This window comes from Phragmites australis, chromosome 2 (assembly GCF_958298935.1).
Source record: "Phragmites australis chromosome 2, lpPhrAust1.1, whole genome shotgun sequence".
Taxonomy (NCBI): Eukaryota; Viridiplantae; Streptophyta; class Magnoliopsida; order Poales; family Poaceae; genus Phragmites; species Phragmites australis.
Window position 1 is genome coordinate 8,660,636 of NC_084922.1, and position 17,592 is coordinate 8,678,227.

A 17,592-nucleotide genomic window follows, 5' to 3' on the forward strand; every position below is an offset into this window, starting at 1 on the left:
TAGTAGTGATGGTAGCGCTATCGGAGATGGTACCATCTCTGCCGCCGGAGACCGAAGGAGGCGAGGCGGTGTGGGGGCCTTGTCGTCATTGCTCAGCTCAAAGAGAAAGAAAGAATTGAGGCTTGTAGGCCGGAGGTTGAAAAAGACCATCTGGCCGTTTGTTCGAAATCCAAAGCTTAGATTGCATCGACCATATCACGTTCAAAAATTAGTCGACTGATGTATAGTCCCTTTGTATTAATCCCATTCCAACCCTCTTTTGAACCTAATCCTCTTCAGATTTTTGCGAGAATCTAAATAATAAGATAGCGATTGACAGTATTTGGTACAAAGGCAGTGCCATGTAGCAAAACATGTTTCCCAGTATAAAATACTGACCATCTCGAGTATAAAAATCATGGGTTACTCCTAATTTTTCAGCCCGGCCGTTTGTCCAAAACCCTCGATCCGAGGTCGCTCCAAGCCTTTCGCATTCCGCCGTTCCTTGGCCGCCGTTGATGCGGGTGGCGCCCGGCAGCGGCCTCCCGGAGCTGGACGACAGCAGATCGGGGTCGAGGGACGCCGGCCCGCTCCGGCGGCGGCGGCAGCGACGGACGCGGCGTGCGGCGGGGGTGCCCCCCACGATGGCCGCACCCGCCGCCGTGCAGCGGCTCTTCGAGGCATGCCGCGAGGTCTTCTCTGGCCCTGGCACGGTGCCACCGCCGGCCGGCGTTGAGAGAATCAAGTCCGTTCTTGGTAATTTTCGCAGTCTCTTTGCACCTCGGGCTTCCAAAGATCGCAACTTTGTGCGCGTGGCCGCGGCGCTGCTGTGTTTGGTGGTTTATAATTATAAGTATGCATGCGTTGTGTTCGACCTATAGCTCGGTGGCCACTTCGTACAATCGTAGTCCATCGTTGGGTGTTGACATTAGCAACCCTATGTGGATCCTGTAATACATGACTTAGATTGGTTGGCCACTTCCTTTCAGTGTTTGTTGAGAATTATTACGCTTTGGTAGAAATAAGGATCAAGATTGTTGGACCATTTTAAAACATAACCGTTAGGATCGTTGTAACTTTCTACACTTGCCAGTGTATATATATGAGATTGTTTGAGGTGCATTAGCTAACTTAGACTCATTGAGGAAATGATTTTTGCATGCGAACTAGTGAAAAAAAAAACTCAACCAAAGGAAGAAGATGTCTTCCTAGCTTTATCTTAAGATAGAGGAGTATCGACCCTTTAGAGAATACCAAACCCTTTAGATAGATACTCATACGACCTACGATCTAATCCGGGTGGGTGGCCTCTTATGTAGAGACTCTACCAACTGAGTCATTGTTCGGATCTCATTCGAACCAGCAACTAACCGATGGTATAGCACATAGGTTTGTGCTGTTAAGACTTTTGGCAACATGGTTTTGATGTCAGTAGTAAGCTGTGACACAAACGCGCAACGCCATCTGCAAGTTGCGACATGGTTTTTTGCAAGTAGCAAGCTGTGGCTTATTGGCGACAAATTCACAATCATATGGCTAACTTTTGCTAGTTGTTCCTGGTGGAAGTAAATTATGGAGCAAATATAACAGAAATCTTATGCTACCCATTGTACGCATATACGTGATGTGGTTGCTGGTTTTGTGGGGGTGGGATACAGCTAAGATTACGCCCGTTTTGGAGCTGCATTAGGGTTCTCTCTTATTTCATTTGGTCGTCAAAAGCTTGCCAGTTACCATTAATTGTTAGTTTGTGCCAACTTGCCCAAGCTTGTTGAACACGTTTCTCGAATAAGGACAATGCTGAAGCTATTGTCGTACCATGTTTCATCCATAAGAAAATATTTATCGCTTCCTTGTTGAACGCACCCCGCTTTGTATGCTAATGTTGCTCACTGTATTATGTTTACGTCTACATGCCTGAAATTTGGATGACCTCAGACATGCCCATAGTAGTGTGCCAGTGTGCGTGCAAAATCTTGCTGTTGACATAGCTAACAAGCTGCACCCTAGCCCTAAAGAAACAAGCTGCATCCTGAAAAGTTCTGGATATGAGATTACATAGTTCAATATTGGCTCTCGCTTAAGATCATGATATCCTGTGGCCCTTCATGTTACACGAAACCACATGTCGGACTATCTTTAAACTCAGCTTTACGATCCATCATGCAGCTAATATGAATTGCATATGAGCTTGCTTTGGCTATTCTTCGAGTTCTTCTATACAGTAATACACAGTATAATTCTCTGAGTCCAGTTTCTTTTTCTCATAATGATTTGTTCTTTCCGACTTGATCGAGTTCTAGTTAAGATTCACTTCGTATCTTCTCTTCCATACTGAAATGTAACAACCCCCTGCAGAGGCCAGCATGATAAGTCTGCTAGAGAGTAGCACAATCCAAGTTTGTTACATGTGTTAGACCTACATATTTCACAGGTGCATTCTCTCCACAGGGTATTCATGCCCTCGAGAGACTGCACTTTTATACTTACTGCATGCACTCCTATTCTGCCGACATCTATTTCATCCTTTCTGTCCTGCAGATAGTATTACAGCAGCAGATGTCGATCTAACGCCCAATATGTCATATTTCCAACGTACTGACCCCCGTGGCACTCCTAGAATAACTTATTTGCACCTTTACAGGTGTGAGGCTTTCTCGGTATGATTATTCACTCATTAACCATATTTATGGATTACCAGCATACGCTAAAGCTTCTGCATTGGTGTGTTACATAAGTCTGTAATTATTCCTACAGATTGGGATCTTCTGTTTGCCTTCAAGGGGGGTAATTCCTCTCCATAATCATCCTGGCATGACTGTGTTCAGCAAGCTTCTGTTTGGTGCCATGCATGTGAAGTCTTATGACTGGGCAGCTGCTCCACAAGGTACAACTGGTATGATTAGTTCATTTTTCCTAAGCATAAAGCTCCTGCAAAAAAACCAAAACTAACAAATTTCTGTTCTGTTCTGTCTCCGTGCATAGATGTTCAACTGCAAGGACCACGTTTGGCAAAGGTGAAGGCTGATGGTATATTGACTGCACCTTGTGAAACATCGGTACTATATCCTGAAGACGGTGGTAACATGCATTGCTTTACCGCACAAGATGCTTGTGCAGTGCTTGACGTCCTTGGCCCACCATATGATGATGCCAGTGGAAGGCACTGCCAGTACTACAATGTCTCTTCCTCTGCAACTTCTGTTGGTAATAATTGCTACCTCAGTTATAAATGCCAACATATTAGGTGTTACAATGCTAGAAAATTGTTGTTTCGTTTCATAAACCTTTTCTTTGCCTGATAAGTTGATGCCTGTTGCTGCAATATTAAGTTAGTAGAAATTTCGTCTCCTTGATCTAAAATACATAGATACTTATACTGTGGCTGTCAAGTAGGATCACATACCGATATGCTCATATGCATATCCTTTTAAACTGCTCATTCTAATAAATCTAGGCATGTACGTCCTTTGGGATTATATGATGGCAGCTTCGTACAGCATTATCCTGTATTAGTTAAGCAAGCGTTGTGTCTTTGTTTATTTCCAGACCATCAAGCTTCGGTGTCCTACTCACTGAAAATGCTAAAACTGTACTCTGAATCTTGTCCATTCTCACTGTAAATACAATATCCTGCATCCACTTTGAGGTTGCACGACGAAAACGCTGATCAACACAACAATGTCCCTTCCTCGGAAGCTCTTGCCCATGCTTCTGCAGATTCGTCAGTAGCATCTTTTGTCCTGGGGTTGTCGCGGGAGCTCCCCGCACCCCTAGCGACGCCTCCCTGCCCGAGCGCACCAATGGCGCGCCCGACTCCAGCGCCCAGAAGAAGCCAGAGGCTTGCTGCGCAGCCAGGCCTCTCGTCAGTGAGGCCATCCAAGCGCGGCGAGCTGCTACTTATGCGCCGCCTTGGCCTTCTCAAGGAGAACGAGGCAATCTCCTTCACCAGGCTTACATCCTGTTGTTCGAACGCCCGCTCTCCGAACAGCACCTTCGGGCCATCATGGATCTGTTTCCCGGCCAGGGGCTGGCGGCCCTCGCTGCCGTCCCCAATGCCGAGAGCTCGGATTGTTAGGGCGCTGCTTCCCGTTGCCCTCGCCTCTCGTTTTCCTCGCCTCCTATGGAAGTCTGCAACATCTTAAGTTGGAATGTTCGTGGGCTAAATAGCAGAGCCCGGCGGGACGTCGTCCGAACGCTGATCACAGACCACAAAGTTTCGGTTGTTTGTCTCCTCGAAACCAAGCTTGATGAATTCAACGCTTTTCCTGATTAACGAAGTTTGTGGCCCTGGGTTTTCTGGATACACTTATTTGCCATCTTCCGAGACAAGGGGCGGCATTCTCGTCGCCTGTCGTCAACCTGTTACTCTAACCGTAGTCCAAGTCCTCCGGTTCTCGGTCACTGTTCTGGTCTCGGGACGGATCCTTTCACCTGACCGCCGTGTACGGCCCAACCGTCGACGGCCTAAAAGATGCATTCTTAATCGAACTATCAGGTGTTCGTGCGCTGTCACCGGGCCCCCCAGGTTACTAATTGGAGACTTCAACATGATTTGCTCGGCCAGCGACAAGAACAACACCCGGCTCAACTTGAGATCGATCTCCAGATTTCGCCGTTTCATTAATGATTTGGAGCTTCAAGACTTGCATTTATTCGGTCGTCGCTATACACGGTCCAACGAGCGCGCATCCCCCACTCTCGTGCGCCTCGACAGGGCCTTGGTCTCTTCAGATTGGGATTCTTTATTCCACAACTCCTTCCTCCAGGCTTTGTCTTTGGAATGCTCGGACCATTGCCCGATGCTGCTTTCAACCTCCAAGTTCTCTGCGAAATGGCGATGCTTTCATTTTGAATCCTTCTAGATGAAAATGCCCGGCTTCCTTGTTGTCGTCCAGAATGCCCGGAGGCTGTCTCCTACTGACGAATCCTTGCTTCCGCTTCTTCGGTTGGACACGTTGCTCAAGCACACTGCAAAAGAGCTCCAGCGCTGGAATAGTAAGCCGATTGGGAACATCAAAGAACAGTGTTGCTGATTGCGCGTGAAGTCATCACACTCCTCGACGCGGCCTAGGAGGGAAGGACCCTGACACCTGGCAAGTTTGAGTTGCGCAAGCACCTACAATTTTTGTGTCTCGGATTGGCTTCTCTAGAGCGCACCATCACTCGTTGTAAATCCTGGGATGCTTGGCTTCGGGACGGGGATGCAAGCACCAGACTATTCCACTCTTTTTTTAGCTACCGTACGCACAAGAACAACATTGTTTCCCTTTCCACGGCTGATGGCTCCATCTCCTCCTAGCAAGCTATGGAGTGAAACTTGTTCGACCACTTTAACTCAATTTTCGGTGCTTCACTGTTCAGAGACTGCTCCATTGATCTCCACACAATTGGCATCTCTCCGCTGGACCTGCAAGCACTAGATAGCCCCTTCAGCGAGGCAGAGATCCTCAATGCCATTTTGCGCCTGCCTCTGAACAAGTCGCCCAGACCAGACGGGTTCTTCGAGGAGTTTTACCAGGCGGCTTGGCCGATCGTTTCCAAGGATGTTACGCTTGCCATCGACGCTTTTGGCTTAGGCGACCGAAGGGGGCTTGAACGCCTCAACAATGCTCTCATCACTTTGCTGCCGAAGAATTTGGAGGCATCGTCGCCTTTAGATTTTCGGTCGATTAGCCTTATACACAGTGTCGGAAAGCTGATCACCAAGGCAATGGCTCTTCGGCTCGCTCCGTGGCTGCCCTCTATGATCTCAAGCAAACAAAGTGCTTTTATTTCCGGACTAATTTCAAACTGGTGCACTCTACCACCAAGCTGTTCAAGAAGTCCAAGCGCTCCAAAATTTTGCTGAAATCGGACATCTCCAAAGCGTTCAACTCGGTGAATTGGGCTTTCCTTTTGGAGGTGCTTCAAGCTTGGGGGTTTGGCAATCATTGGTGCAGCTGGTTGGAAAGAATCCTTGGTTCTTCTTCAACTAGGATTCTCCTTAATGGCGCTTTCGGGCCAACCATCAAGCATGCTAGGGGTTTGAGACAGGAGGATTCACTGTCCCCCTTCCTCGTCGTGCTTGTGATGGACATCCTCGCCCGTATACTTTCAAAGGCTACTAATGTCGGCGTCCTCGATGCCATGGGCCATAGTTCAATCCTGCACTGTTGTTCCCTATACGCGGATGACACGGTCCTTTTCCTATCGCCAACACAACGGTACATCCAAGCACACTTGGACATCGTCCATTTCTTTGGGGCAGTTTTGGGTCTCAAAACAAACCTTCTCAAATGCGAAGTGGTTCCGATCTACTGCAATGAAGATGACTTGGCGATGATCCAGGATAATCTTCCTTATCAAATATATGCGTTTCCGATTCAATATCTGGGGTTCCCCTTTTTGCTGGCCGACTCCGCAAATCACACCTCCAGTCGATTGTTGACAAGGTCGCCTCCAAACTTCCTCTATGGCAGGCCAAGCTAATCTCAAAACCAGGTAGAGCTACTCTTGTCAAGGTGGTGCTATCTTCGACTACCATTCACACCCTCATCACCATCAAGGTGCCGCCTTGGGTGATCAAGGAGATCAACAAAATCAGAAAAGCTCTCCTCTGGGGCCGGTGACAAAGCAATGTCTGGAGGTCGCAACTCTTTGGCTTGGTCCGCTGTGTGCCAGCCGACTGAATTTGGTGGCTTAGGGATTCAAGATCTTCATCGGGCAGGCGTGGCTCTACGCCTACGTTGGCTCTGGAGCCGGTGCTCTCAGCCATCCAAGCCCTAGGCCGTGTTGCCTATGACCTACGAGAAGGAAGTCGTCTAGCTTTTCGATGCCTCTACCTGCTTCGAGGTTGGCAATGGCAATTTCATCCTGTTATGGATGGATGCCTGGTTAGGGGCTTGTTCAATCAGACAAATGGCCCCTCAGCTCTTTGGTTGCGTTGCTTAAAAGGTCGCTAGGAGCAGAACTATGTACGAGGCTCTACACAACCGAAGATGGATCCGCGATATTGTCAGACCCTTATCCATACCGGCCCTAGGCCAATACCTGCAGGTTTGGGATCAGCTCGAGCCTGTACGCCTAGGCGCCGAGGAAGACCGGGCCATCTGGAAGTGAACCTCCTCCGGAGAATACTATGGGCGCTCTGCATATCTCCGAATGTTTAAAGGTTGCATTCATTTCGGGGGAGCGAAGTTGGTGTGGAAGGCATGGGATCTGGCTAAAGTGAAATTCTTTGCTTGGCTTGCTCTTCATGGCAGACTATGGACTGCAGCTAGAAGGCACCGGCATGGCCTCCAGAACGACGATTCGTGCACGTACTGCTCACAGTCGCTGGGGACCACTGACCATCTCCTTTTGCGCTGCAGTTTTGCGCGGCAAGTATGGTGGCGGATGCTTGGCGTTCAGACCCCTCAAGCGGACACATCAATTCTCGATTGGTGGCATCAACTCTGGGAGAGGGCGGATAATTCTTGCAGAAGAGGCCTTGATTCCCTCACACTCCTAGTATGTTGGAGACTATGGCTGTCAAGGAACAACATCGTCTTCAACAATCATCGAGCTTCCCTTGACACCTTGGTAGCGCTTATTAGGGAGGACATCACCCGATGGTGCAATGTAGGCGCACGGTACCTTGGCATACTGAGAGATCGGCTGCATACTCTAGGTTAAGCTACCTATGCAAACGCGATGTCAGGGCTAGGTTGTTTAGTGCAACTGTAATCTCCATCCCTTTTTTGTTTGTCCTGGTCTAGATCTAGCCAAGGTCGTTGTAACCGACATGTTTGTTTTCCATCTTAATACAAAGATACATAGCTCTCCTGTGTATTCGAGAGAAAAAAAAAATCTTGTATCTTGTTCCTTGGTCATACTGTACATTGTAAGCGTGCTGGCAGAAAGCTGAACTATTGGTGGTTAACTTAAAAAGGCGCATTTAACAGGAGATTCGATGTCATTGCCTGGAGGTGACAGATATGCATGTCTGGAGGAGAGTGAACCACCACAAGATTATTATCTTGTCGGGTCAACATATATGGGCCCAAGAATTCTGGACCATTGAACTCGTACGCTTGTTTCTTGGAGGACGCGATGCAGCTGTGTTTGGTGTGAAGACATTGCTGGAAGGAATACAAACAAAGGGAAATCTGAATGCAGAGAGCTGTGCCGCAAGGCTTTCGTCGGTCATAACTAGATCACTGCTCATCATTACTTCAATTGGAAGACAGGAAAGGCTTAGTAATGAGCATCAAGAACAAAGAACTGCTCGGTAAATCGGAGGTTATGTAGCCCCTTGCTGTACATCTTTTGTTGTTCTTTATCTTAGTGTTTTGTAACTGTATCCGTACCAATTAGCATGAGATTTCGTCCTATTCATTCTTGGGTTCCCAAAATGTTGACTGATTGAGATGAACTTCTGCAATGATGCCTGGTTGAGATGAAGTTATTCAACTGCAGTTATTTTCCTTCGCTGAACTTATACCTTTCACTTTGGTACTGTATACTCTTTCCGTACTGGTAGGAAGAAACGATAATCGATAATTTTCTATTATGCCTAAAATCATCACACATATTGTTCTCTGATTTATCCAGCTAGAACTGCTTACAGAATATGTACGATGCTATTGTTACTTAGCTGGGTTCACAGTAAAAACATTTTTTGTTCATCGAACTCCGATTTGTTTTGCTCTGGGGATTCGCATTAGGCTCATTTCTTTTCAGTTTTCCTCTGCCCTTCGTGTCTGATATGCAGCACACAACTTGCAGAAATAAGGCATGCTGTAGTTCACCAGTTCATCCTATACGGTGAGCATAAATGATCTGTTCACTAGTTTGACGGCCTCATCAAAGATCAGAAAAGTGGGAGAAAATTGATCATATTGAAGAATGGTGGGGCATGGTGACTGATGAGAAGTACTGGTTGGTCATCGTTATCCAAGTTCATCAAGTTGCAGGCATGGTTCAGTTATCCACTCGGATTTTGGGCTGAATTTATTTTTCTTTTCCACTCGGAAATCCCAAGTTGCAGTCATGATTCAGTTTGATTGCGACCTGGATCATTCACAATTACATTTGTATTCTTTCCGGTTACGATGTCAAACTTGCATTGTCACTTGAGATGAGAGAAGTCTCCTGGCTTGCAGTACATTATTGTCACAGCCCAAGCTGCCGATGCAAGTGTTCACAAGCTACAAATCCAGGGTTGACATGTAAATTGATGAGTTGCTAAACACAGAGGTTGTTTCCTCACACCTACTGACATTTGAATTAGTCATATTCTTTTATTCTGCTTTTATATATCGCAAATCGTTAATTAGGCAGTCAATAATTGCACCAATGGTCTTGGCACAGGTGTAATCTTGAAGCTGATCGGCATGAGGAAGTCCTGGGTTTACTTTCTCATAGTTGCTTAAGCAGTACCATCTTAGATTCCGATAACCTGTCATTTTCTCATACTTGCCAAGTAGACTTGAGAGCCATCAGAGCTCTTCTTTGTCTTTTTGCTAGGAATTAGCCCAGCCCTCAAATTACCTCCGCAGGCTGAGTAAGTTGTTTCATTTCTAAGAGGATATGATTATATTTCATATTTCAAATTTGGTGGAGAGTATACTTTTTTTAGAAAAATGGAAAAACAAAGCTCAACCTAATGCACCCGAAAATTATGAAGTTCCCTACTTTTGAAATTTATATGGAGCACTGCCAAAGATGCCCTTTATTTCAGATCTTTTAGGAGTCAATGTTAAGTGAGAACAATACGACAACTTGCATCATTCTTGTGTGCGCTGAGACAAGTTGAGCTGGGCTGCTTCCTAGAAGCTGACTAGTGCAGCCTTATCTTCAGCTCGTTCCCGCTGTTATCACTAATGATGATTACAAGGCAATAAACTAGCTTTAGTAAATTAATAACTGATGAATCATGGCATTAAGAGTAAAATAATGGAGCGAGGTCCATGCCAACAGAGGATAGTCTATGCTAAGCACACGGGGATGAAGATGCGACTTGGATAAAATTTAGTGCATTGAAACTCAGTAATACAAAATCAAAATTCTGACGTTACATGTTATTGCTTTTACCTAACATATAAACATACATTGCATGTTATTTTATAAAAAAAATCTTGATTCTTCTGTGCCGAAAAACTTACCTGATGCACAAACTCCATGAAAGTTAACATTTTTTAGGGTTCAGTAAACGCTAACATTTCATCTGCACCTTGAGCTATTAACAAGCGAAAGTTGCTGGCTTGCTGCTCCCTTTCAGGGAAGAATAGCGAGAATCACCTAGCCGCCCTTTGTTTAGGTTTACTTCATTTTGATAGATCAACAACTTGGTCAAACGATTGTCAGTATTCAACAGTTTGTTGTTGTATAATGAGTAGCAAGTAAGCTACTATCAGCATCATCTCCTAACTAATTAGCTAACAATTCAGTTAATTACAGTTACATGCAGTCCACTGTATGATATAAGCCACGACACACCACCGGTGTCCAATTTAACTAGCATTGGCAGGTAATCTAGCCTGATTGTATGTCCATCATCCACCGGTGTCCACAGATTTGTCCTTTCCATGTCAGCCATTTAGTCCAGAAATGAATTGCGAAGTTTGTGTCGTTACTCGTTAGGCTAACTAAACAAAGTGATCCCAACTTGACTATGCTGGTCCTTGTTGTTCCTGATAGAGATCATAACGTGTTGTCATTACAAACTAGAAAAGTTTCTGATGTAATCTTCTGTGTTAAAGAAGGTTTGTTTTGAGCCATGCATGCGGGGCTGCTCAACAGCTTGATTCACATCTCTGTTCAGATTGAGTTTGACATCTGTATTTTGATATGGGCTATTCTATCTATGCATCATTTCAAAAAAATTTTACCAGCGAACAAATTGAGACGAACTACGTGTTGATTTTATCCCGACAACAACCAAACACCATATTCAATAGTGTTATGACTTTATTGTTGTATGGTATTCCAAAACACATGGTTCTGAATATTACACATTGACAAAGGTGTCCGTCATGGTCATAAAAACCAACTCTCTTGTTTCTACACAGAAAGTGAAATATGTACAAAAAATTCATATAATAAATGTCATGTACTTTACCACTTTCGTTCTTTTGAAGGTTTCTTCCACATTTATTCGAAAAAAGTGTCGTACGTTCAAGTCTTGATCTTGGTCAAGCAACCACAAAGTCTTCTGAGAAAAAATACTATTATTGTTCCAAACAAGTCCTACTGGGATGTATGAACTATGGCAATTGAGTTACTATATCTGTCCATTATTAGTCTTTAGTTTAGTCATGCTGGTGTGGTAGATCCATGATCTGACACTTTCATAATTTCTGACAAATTGTTGACATTGAGTATTTGAATGCACAGTTTGCAAGAACTACCTAATATTCTATTCGTTCTGTGGCTAAGTTACATTACAATTGTTCCCATAGGGCAATTCCATAATCTGATCCATGTGCAAAGACGACTTACCAGAATGATCTTCCTTTTGACTATGCAGTTTTCATTTCAGGACTCGGTAACCATGAAAATATTGCCAGCAGTATTTGACAGCTAGCTGGAAAACTCGGCGAGAAATGTCGGTACGGCGAGTTTGAATTCACAACGTAACGCTGGTTTTGAATTCACCGAATGATGGTGTAGCAGTGGCTTCCAAGCATCGAACACCTAAAGAGAATAAGAGCAGAAAAGAAAACTTGTTTTCTCTAAATGTCTCCGGCCCAAGGAGTGTGAGGTGAGGTCTTGCCTTAAGAAAAATGTGGTGGAAATCTTTATCGTGATCCCACTTTAGGTCCACAGTTTTGACCAAATCGTTGAAAAGCTTGGGCTCACATCATGCATCGACAAGCAAGGTCTTCTCATCCACTTACCCTCCCCAATTTTTTTTTCGTGGTTCTTAGCTGTATTCATTTGTGAAATGATTAATATATGTATTTAGGAATTAGGTAGGAAAGACGCCTCTTTGATGCATCCGTTGACTAAACCTGCAGTTTACTTGAAGTGAGTCCATCATCCAACCGCCATGTGTTTTTCCCTCCATACTGTTGTACCTTTTCAATTCCAATTTGCGCGTTCATTGATAGAAATGGTGCTATTGTATGATACCATCTCTATATGACATATATCATGGGTTATTAAATTCCTCCTTAGACTATATCTCCTGACTCATGCTTACTAGTTACCTGATGAGGACTTGAACGTTGAGATTAGGATGAGTACTTCATGTAGCTGAAATACAAGGTCAGAATTAGAATCATCATTGCTTGAATTAGAACCATATTATAATAGAGCTAGTGAGTTTTCATGCCTATCCTTTATCACATTCCCACTTGTGATGATGTGTGTGCGGGTGTGTGAAATCTAGTGATCTTTTTTATTTCTCCTCCTTTCTCCATAGGTAGATTCTATTGGCGTAACCTTGTAGGAACCTATAGAAACGGGTTTGGATCCTTTGCAATAGTAAAGGTCATGCAGAGGCTGTTGCAACTGTAGCAGTGATTTGTGAGGAGATAGACAACGGTATACTACCATTCGCCATTTACTGTAGCAGTGATTTATTGGATTATGATCCGACGGTTGGAAACGGATCCTAATGCAAATCACCGTTTATCCAATGCAGTGATGACTTCACTGCAAGGATCTCTTTTCCCATGGGAACACGATCAAGTCCACTTTCTCCGTTAACTTCCGCGCTCAAAACGGATCAAGATATTAATTAATATTCAACGGCCGGTGCGGCAGTGCAGTGAGGTCACGCCCTCCGTGACGCCGATAAAGAAAACAGGGGGGACGATCCGGCGTGCAATAGTTTCAACGGGCTTCGCCGGAATCTCAACAAGTAGGCCAACTAAACCTTCTCAAATCGCAGGGGCTTACTTGACGCCGATTGGATCGCAACACCAAGCCGTCGCGCTCGCGGCACCAGTTTGTCTCGGCACGTACGCTCGCACGGATCGATCACATCGAGCTGTGGCCCGCTACTGTAGCACCTTCCATCACATCACATCACATGCGGCGTTTCTTTAGTAGATCGAAGCCTCCCCTAATATAGCACATGCACGATGATGATACGCGCTTGATTGATACTCCTACTCCACAGTAGTGGATCGATGCATGCATGTACACGCAGACGCGGTGCAATGTATACTACTGTTCACACGCGACAAGAACAGAGCGAACACTTGTGCTGGTCAGATGTACGTACTCTTAGGACGAAAAAAAGTAAACGGTGTGATGGATAGATTGTTCGAGCGCTCTAGTACTTCTCATGCATGTCCGAATTTTCGCTGTTTGACCTGTTAAATTCCGAAGAGAAGCGTCAATCGACGGGCTTGTTCCTTCGGATTAAACCCATCACCATCCATATATGGCTCAACAATTCTTCGATGTATACTATATATCGGTTGCTTCTTCAACTTGGTTGCACCGCGCGGCCGTACAAAGTCAACAGGACGCACGCCCTAAAGAAATGCTAAAACACGTACTACTCTTGCATACGCACGCTAGTCGGTAACAAGAACGCATCTTGTCAGATCGACAAGTCAGAACCAGGCATCCCCTCTTTTCTTTCAGAAAAGGTCAGGACGAACCAGCCACCCCGAGATCGATCAGCCGCACGCAACCTGCAGTGTGTTTGCAACGGCTGACGGAACGGCGGCGGCGTCCCGGCTGGTCGCCGGAGCGGCTATAGGTAGCTAGCGCAGGCCACAGGAAGCCGGGCGCGTGGACCAGCGCGGACAACGCGGCGCGCGGCAACGACATGCAGGACACGTTAGGGAGACCACGATCGACGACGTCGACGATCCAGTATTCTATTCTATTGGCCTCGCTTAGCCCGCCATGAGCTAGCCAAGCCGGTTGACATTTTCGATGCGCCCAGCCCAGCCCCGTATGGACGACGACTGAACCGTGACAGGCTAAGCCACTGAGATTTCGTGCGCATCTGCTAATTGTTTAGTCTAATCAACGCAAACCAGTCAGAAACTGCAGGCTTAAGTTTCGTCGCTGCCTCTTTATAAGGAGGGCAAGGTACGGCTGCCAGGACAGGCACTACTTGCTGAAAGCTATAGCACAAAAAGGAAAGTCCGTCTCGTAGGCCGGTGGTGCTGCTAGCTGCTCCTAGCCCTCGTAGCTAGCGCGTGTTGCAATGGAGGTCGCCGTCGAAAGGCTGCCGGTGAAGGAGGACAAGATGGCCGACGCCAAGCCAGAGATGGCAGCGGTATGATTATACTATGATCTATTGATTTGTTCTTGCTCGTCCGTACTCTTTTACGTAGTTCAACGCAGGAAGATTCAAGCTTTTATTTTTCTGGATGCAGATAGGAAGCGCTCTTCCGATAGTCTTTGAAAGTTTTCAAGCAAGGCAAAGGGATGCAGGCATCAAGCAGGTACATACTACTTAGTGCTTAATCAATCGAAATTCAGTTGAGAAATCATTCATGTTATGCATCAACATCATAGCTATGATCTGATCCATTCAACTACTACAGGAAGACAGCAAGCTAGAGGCTGCCAAGGCGGAGATGGGCGAGGTGAGGGAGGAGAACGAGCGCCTCAAGACGCTGCTGTCCCGCATCCTCAGCGACTACCAGTCGCTGCAGACGCACTTCCTCGACGTCGTCAAGGTGAACGAACAAGGAGCCAAGATGAAGCTCCCCGCGGGGCCGGGGCCGGCGCCGGCGCCGGCGCCTCCTCCCGGCGCCGACGACGATCCCGAAGACCTTGTCTCCCTGAGCCTCGGCACGAAGGCCGACGGCGTCCGACGCAAGGGCCACGAGAGGTCTTCGTCGTCGTCCGGCACAGCCGAGACTGCCGACGAAGGCCAGCTCTCCCTCGGGCTCTGGCTGTCCACAGACGACGACAAAGCGAGCCGCGCGTCGGCGGCACCAGTTCTGAACCTGAGCTCCGACAGCAGCAGCGCCGACGACACCGCCAAGCCTGCTCATGCCGCCGTGTGCCCGGGCAGCCCGCCTAGCAACGCGCGCAAAAGCCCGAGCGGCGGCGCCGTGGAGGGAGCGGAGGACGAGGTTCTGCAGCAACAGGTCAAGAAGGCTAGGGTTTCCGTCAGGGTGAAATGCGACACCCCCACGGTACGTACGTGACGTGACGCATACAGAAAATTTTTGCGAGACTAGTGCCTGTCTAATTTGATCTCTAAACACAATTGTGCACGAGCTGATTCACTGACGTTGTTCTGTTGTTGGTGATGGATTAGATGAACGACGGGTGCCAATGGCGGAAGTACGGGCAGAAGATCTCCAAGGGTAACCCCTGCCCGCGCGCCTACTACCGCTGCACCGTGGCGCCCCACTGCCCGGTGAGGAAGCAGGTGCAGCGGTGCTCGGAGGACACGACGATCCTGATCACGACGTACGAGGGCAAGCACAACCACCAGCTCCCGCCGGCGGCGACTGCCATGGCGTCCACGACCTCCGCCGCGGCGGCCATGCTCACCGCGGGCTCCACCACCTCCTCACCGGCCTCGCTCGGCCACCTCCCGTTCGCGTCGGCCGGGCTGCTCGGGCCGACCGCCATGGTCTCCACAGCCGCGTCCTGCCCCACCATCACGCTCGACCTCACTGCCCCGGCGCCGCCGCATTCCTCCCTCCTGCACTCCTCACCCTACGCCGCCGCCGCGGGGTACGAGTCCAAGGCGGTCCCGGCGGCATGGAGCAGCGGGTACCTGGCGTACGGCGGCGGCCAGCAGCCGTACTACGCCAAGAGCTCCCCGGCGACGGGGCACTTATTCGGCGGCAGCCTGGGCGTGTCGAGGCCGGAGCAGCTGTACGCCGCCCAGTCGTACCTGCAGAGGGTGACCGGCGTCGGCGGCCATGGCGCGGTGGCGCCGGCTGTGACGGACACGCTCGCGAAGGCGATCACGTCGGACCCGAGCTTCCAGTCGGCGCTGGCGGCGGCGATCACGTCAGTCATGGGGCGCGGCGGCGGCGGTGCGGCTGCCCAGAAGTGAGAACGCACGCATGGATCATGCAAATGATTGGCAAATGGCGATTCGCGCGCATAGCAGTGGTTCGTATGTAATTAATAAGTGCTTCGTGGTTAATTACCTCGTTAATTGGAGTAGTTTTGGTGTGTTAGCAATTGGCTGGGGAAATGGTGATGAACGTAACCGAGATTAATTGATCGATGTACATAACATTTGACGAGTCAAACTGTATGTACCATGGGCGGAATTAAACAAGTTTTGATCAGGATGTTCCAGTTAGATCTGATGGGGTTTAAACTAGCAAAGCAAGTGCAACATGATTAAGTGCACTCATGATGAAGCTCGAGCAGTCGTCAAACACCTGCCGTTGGTTCATCGCTCGATCCTTATCGCGTGGGAGGGAGGTCTTGAGATGACGGATCAGGTCTAGAGGTACACCACAAGCACCTTAACGCAGCTCTTGATCAAGTAGTATAAAAAGTTCGATCTCTTAGCTATATATGCTGTTGAAGACGAATTAAGAACGGTATTAAGACCTGGCAAAGAAGCTACAATGTGATGTTAAAAATTATTCAAAGTTAATTAACAAGTTTGTAGACTCTGATATGAACTAAGTCAACTACGTTATGTAAGAAATTAACAAAAAGACACCACATTAATGACAGCCGCTCAACACGTGTCATTAATGTCTTATTACTGATGGGTCCAATAAAGACGCATCACTAATGTCCCTTCTGATCGAACCAGATATAATTCCGTCACTGATGATAATAGTGACAAGTTAAGTTATGGTCCGTCATTAATGACTAGATCATCAGTGACGGAAAGTCCTATATCAATCATTAGTGACGGGTCAACTTGTAACCCATCACTAATGACCAACTCCAGTCACTAATGATGGTATTCGCAAATACTTTTTTTTATTTTATTTTTTTCTTATTTTTTCTCACCTCAGCAGTACTAGAATAGTAACTATTGTACATTTCTGCTCAAGTTTGATGTAAGGTGTGGTGGCTATGGACACAAGCGCGCGTTCTGAAGATGGTGTAGAAACTTTCGAGGGTGAGAACTCAATCTTCTAAATCGTTTTTGGCCTTGAAAAATTCTCCGAACCCGATGAAGTGGGGGAGAAACGGATGTAACTTCTTTAGATGTCTGTATAATTAAAAAACGTCAAAATCAGAATCCGTATGCAAAAGTTATACCTATATTTACCGAATGCACTCCGGGTCACCTATCAAATTATAACTCTCGATGAAATTTGGCAAAATTAGTCATTAGTGACGGGTCATGGTTATAACGTGTTATTAATGAATTTCGGCAAAGAATATTAAAAGGATAAAATATTCGGTTTCTATCACAACTATGTGATAGCAGAGGTGGTAAGGTGGCTAAACACGTGAGTAGGAGATGGGTTCGATTCCCACGGAACACAAACTTGAAAATAATGTGAAAAAATAGGGCTTATGAAGCATATGGGATGAACCTGCGTTGAGATGGCTCGAGGGAAAAATATTTTTTGACTTTTTTTGTCCAAAAAATACGAAAATTTTTCATCAGTCATTAGTGACGGTCAAGATTACAACCCGTCACTAATATTCAGTCAATAGTGACAGATTACGGTTACGACTCATCACTAATGACCTATTATTAGTGACACGATAAGAGTGACGGGTATA

General features: G+C 46.8%; 2 protein-coding genes across 3 annotated transcripts; both read left to right on the forward strand.

Annotated features, from left to right (window-relative positions):
* Positions 1-445: 445 nt before the first annotated feature.
* Positions 446-9,245, forward strand: LOC133898258 (plant cysteine oxidase 2-like). Of its 2 annotated transcripts, XR_009906218.1 has the most exons (6): positions 446-735; positions 2,521-2,639; positions 2,737-2,875; positions 2,965-3,186; positions 7,905-8,241; positions 8,728-9,106. XR_009906218.1 is itself a non-coding variant. In XM_062338881.1 (5 exons), exons 1-5 carry the CDS (start codon positions 498-500, stop codon positions 8,021-8,023), a joined length of 837 nt encoding a protein of 278 aa, XP_062194865.1. In that variant the 5' UTR covers positions 446-497; the 3' UTR covers positions 8,024-9,245. The 2 variants fall into 2 exon arrangements, 1 of the variants encoding a protein (XP_062194865.1); XM_062338881.1 differs by having other exon boundaries at positions 7,905-9,245.
* A 4,778-nt stretch (positions 9,246-14,023) lies between these two features.
* Positions 14,024-16,188, forward strand: LOC133909826 (probable WRKY transcription factor 72). Its single transcript, XM_062352376.1, has 4 exons — positions 14,024-14,188; positions 14,289-14,357; positions 14,460-15,059; positions 15,185-16,188. The coding sequence occupies exons 1-4, from the start codon at positions 14,117-14,119 to the stop codon at positions 15,935-15,937; spliced, it is 1,494 nt and encodes a 497-aa protein (XP_062208360.1). The 5' UTR covers positions 14,024-14,116; the 3' UTR covers positions 15,938-16,188.
* The last annotated feature ends 1,404 nt before the right edge of the window (positions 16,189-17,592 follow it).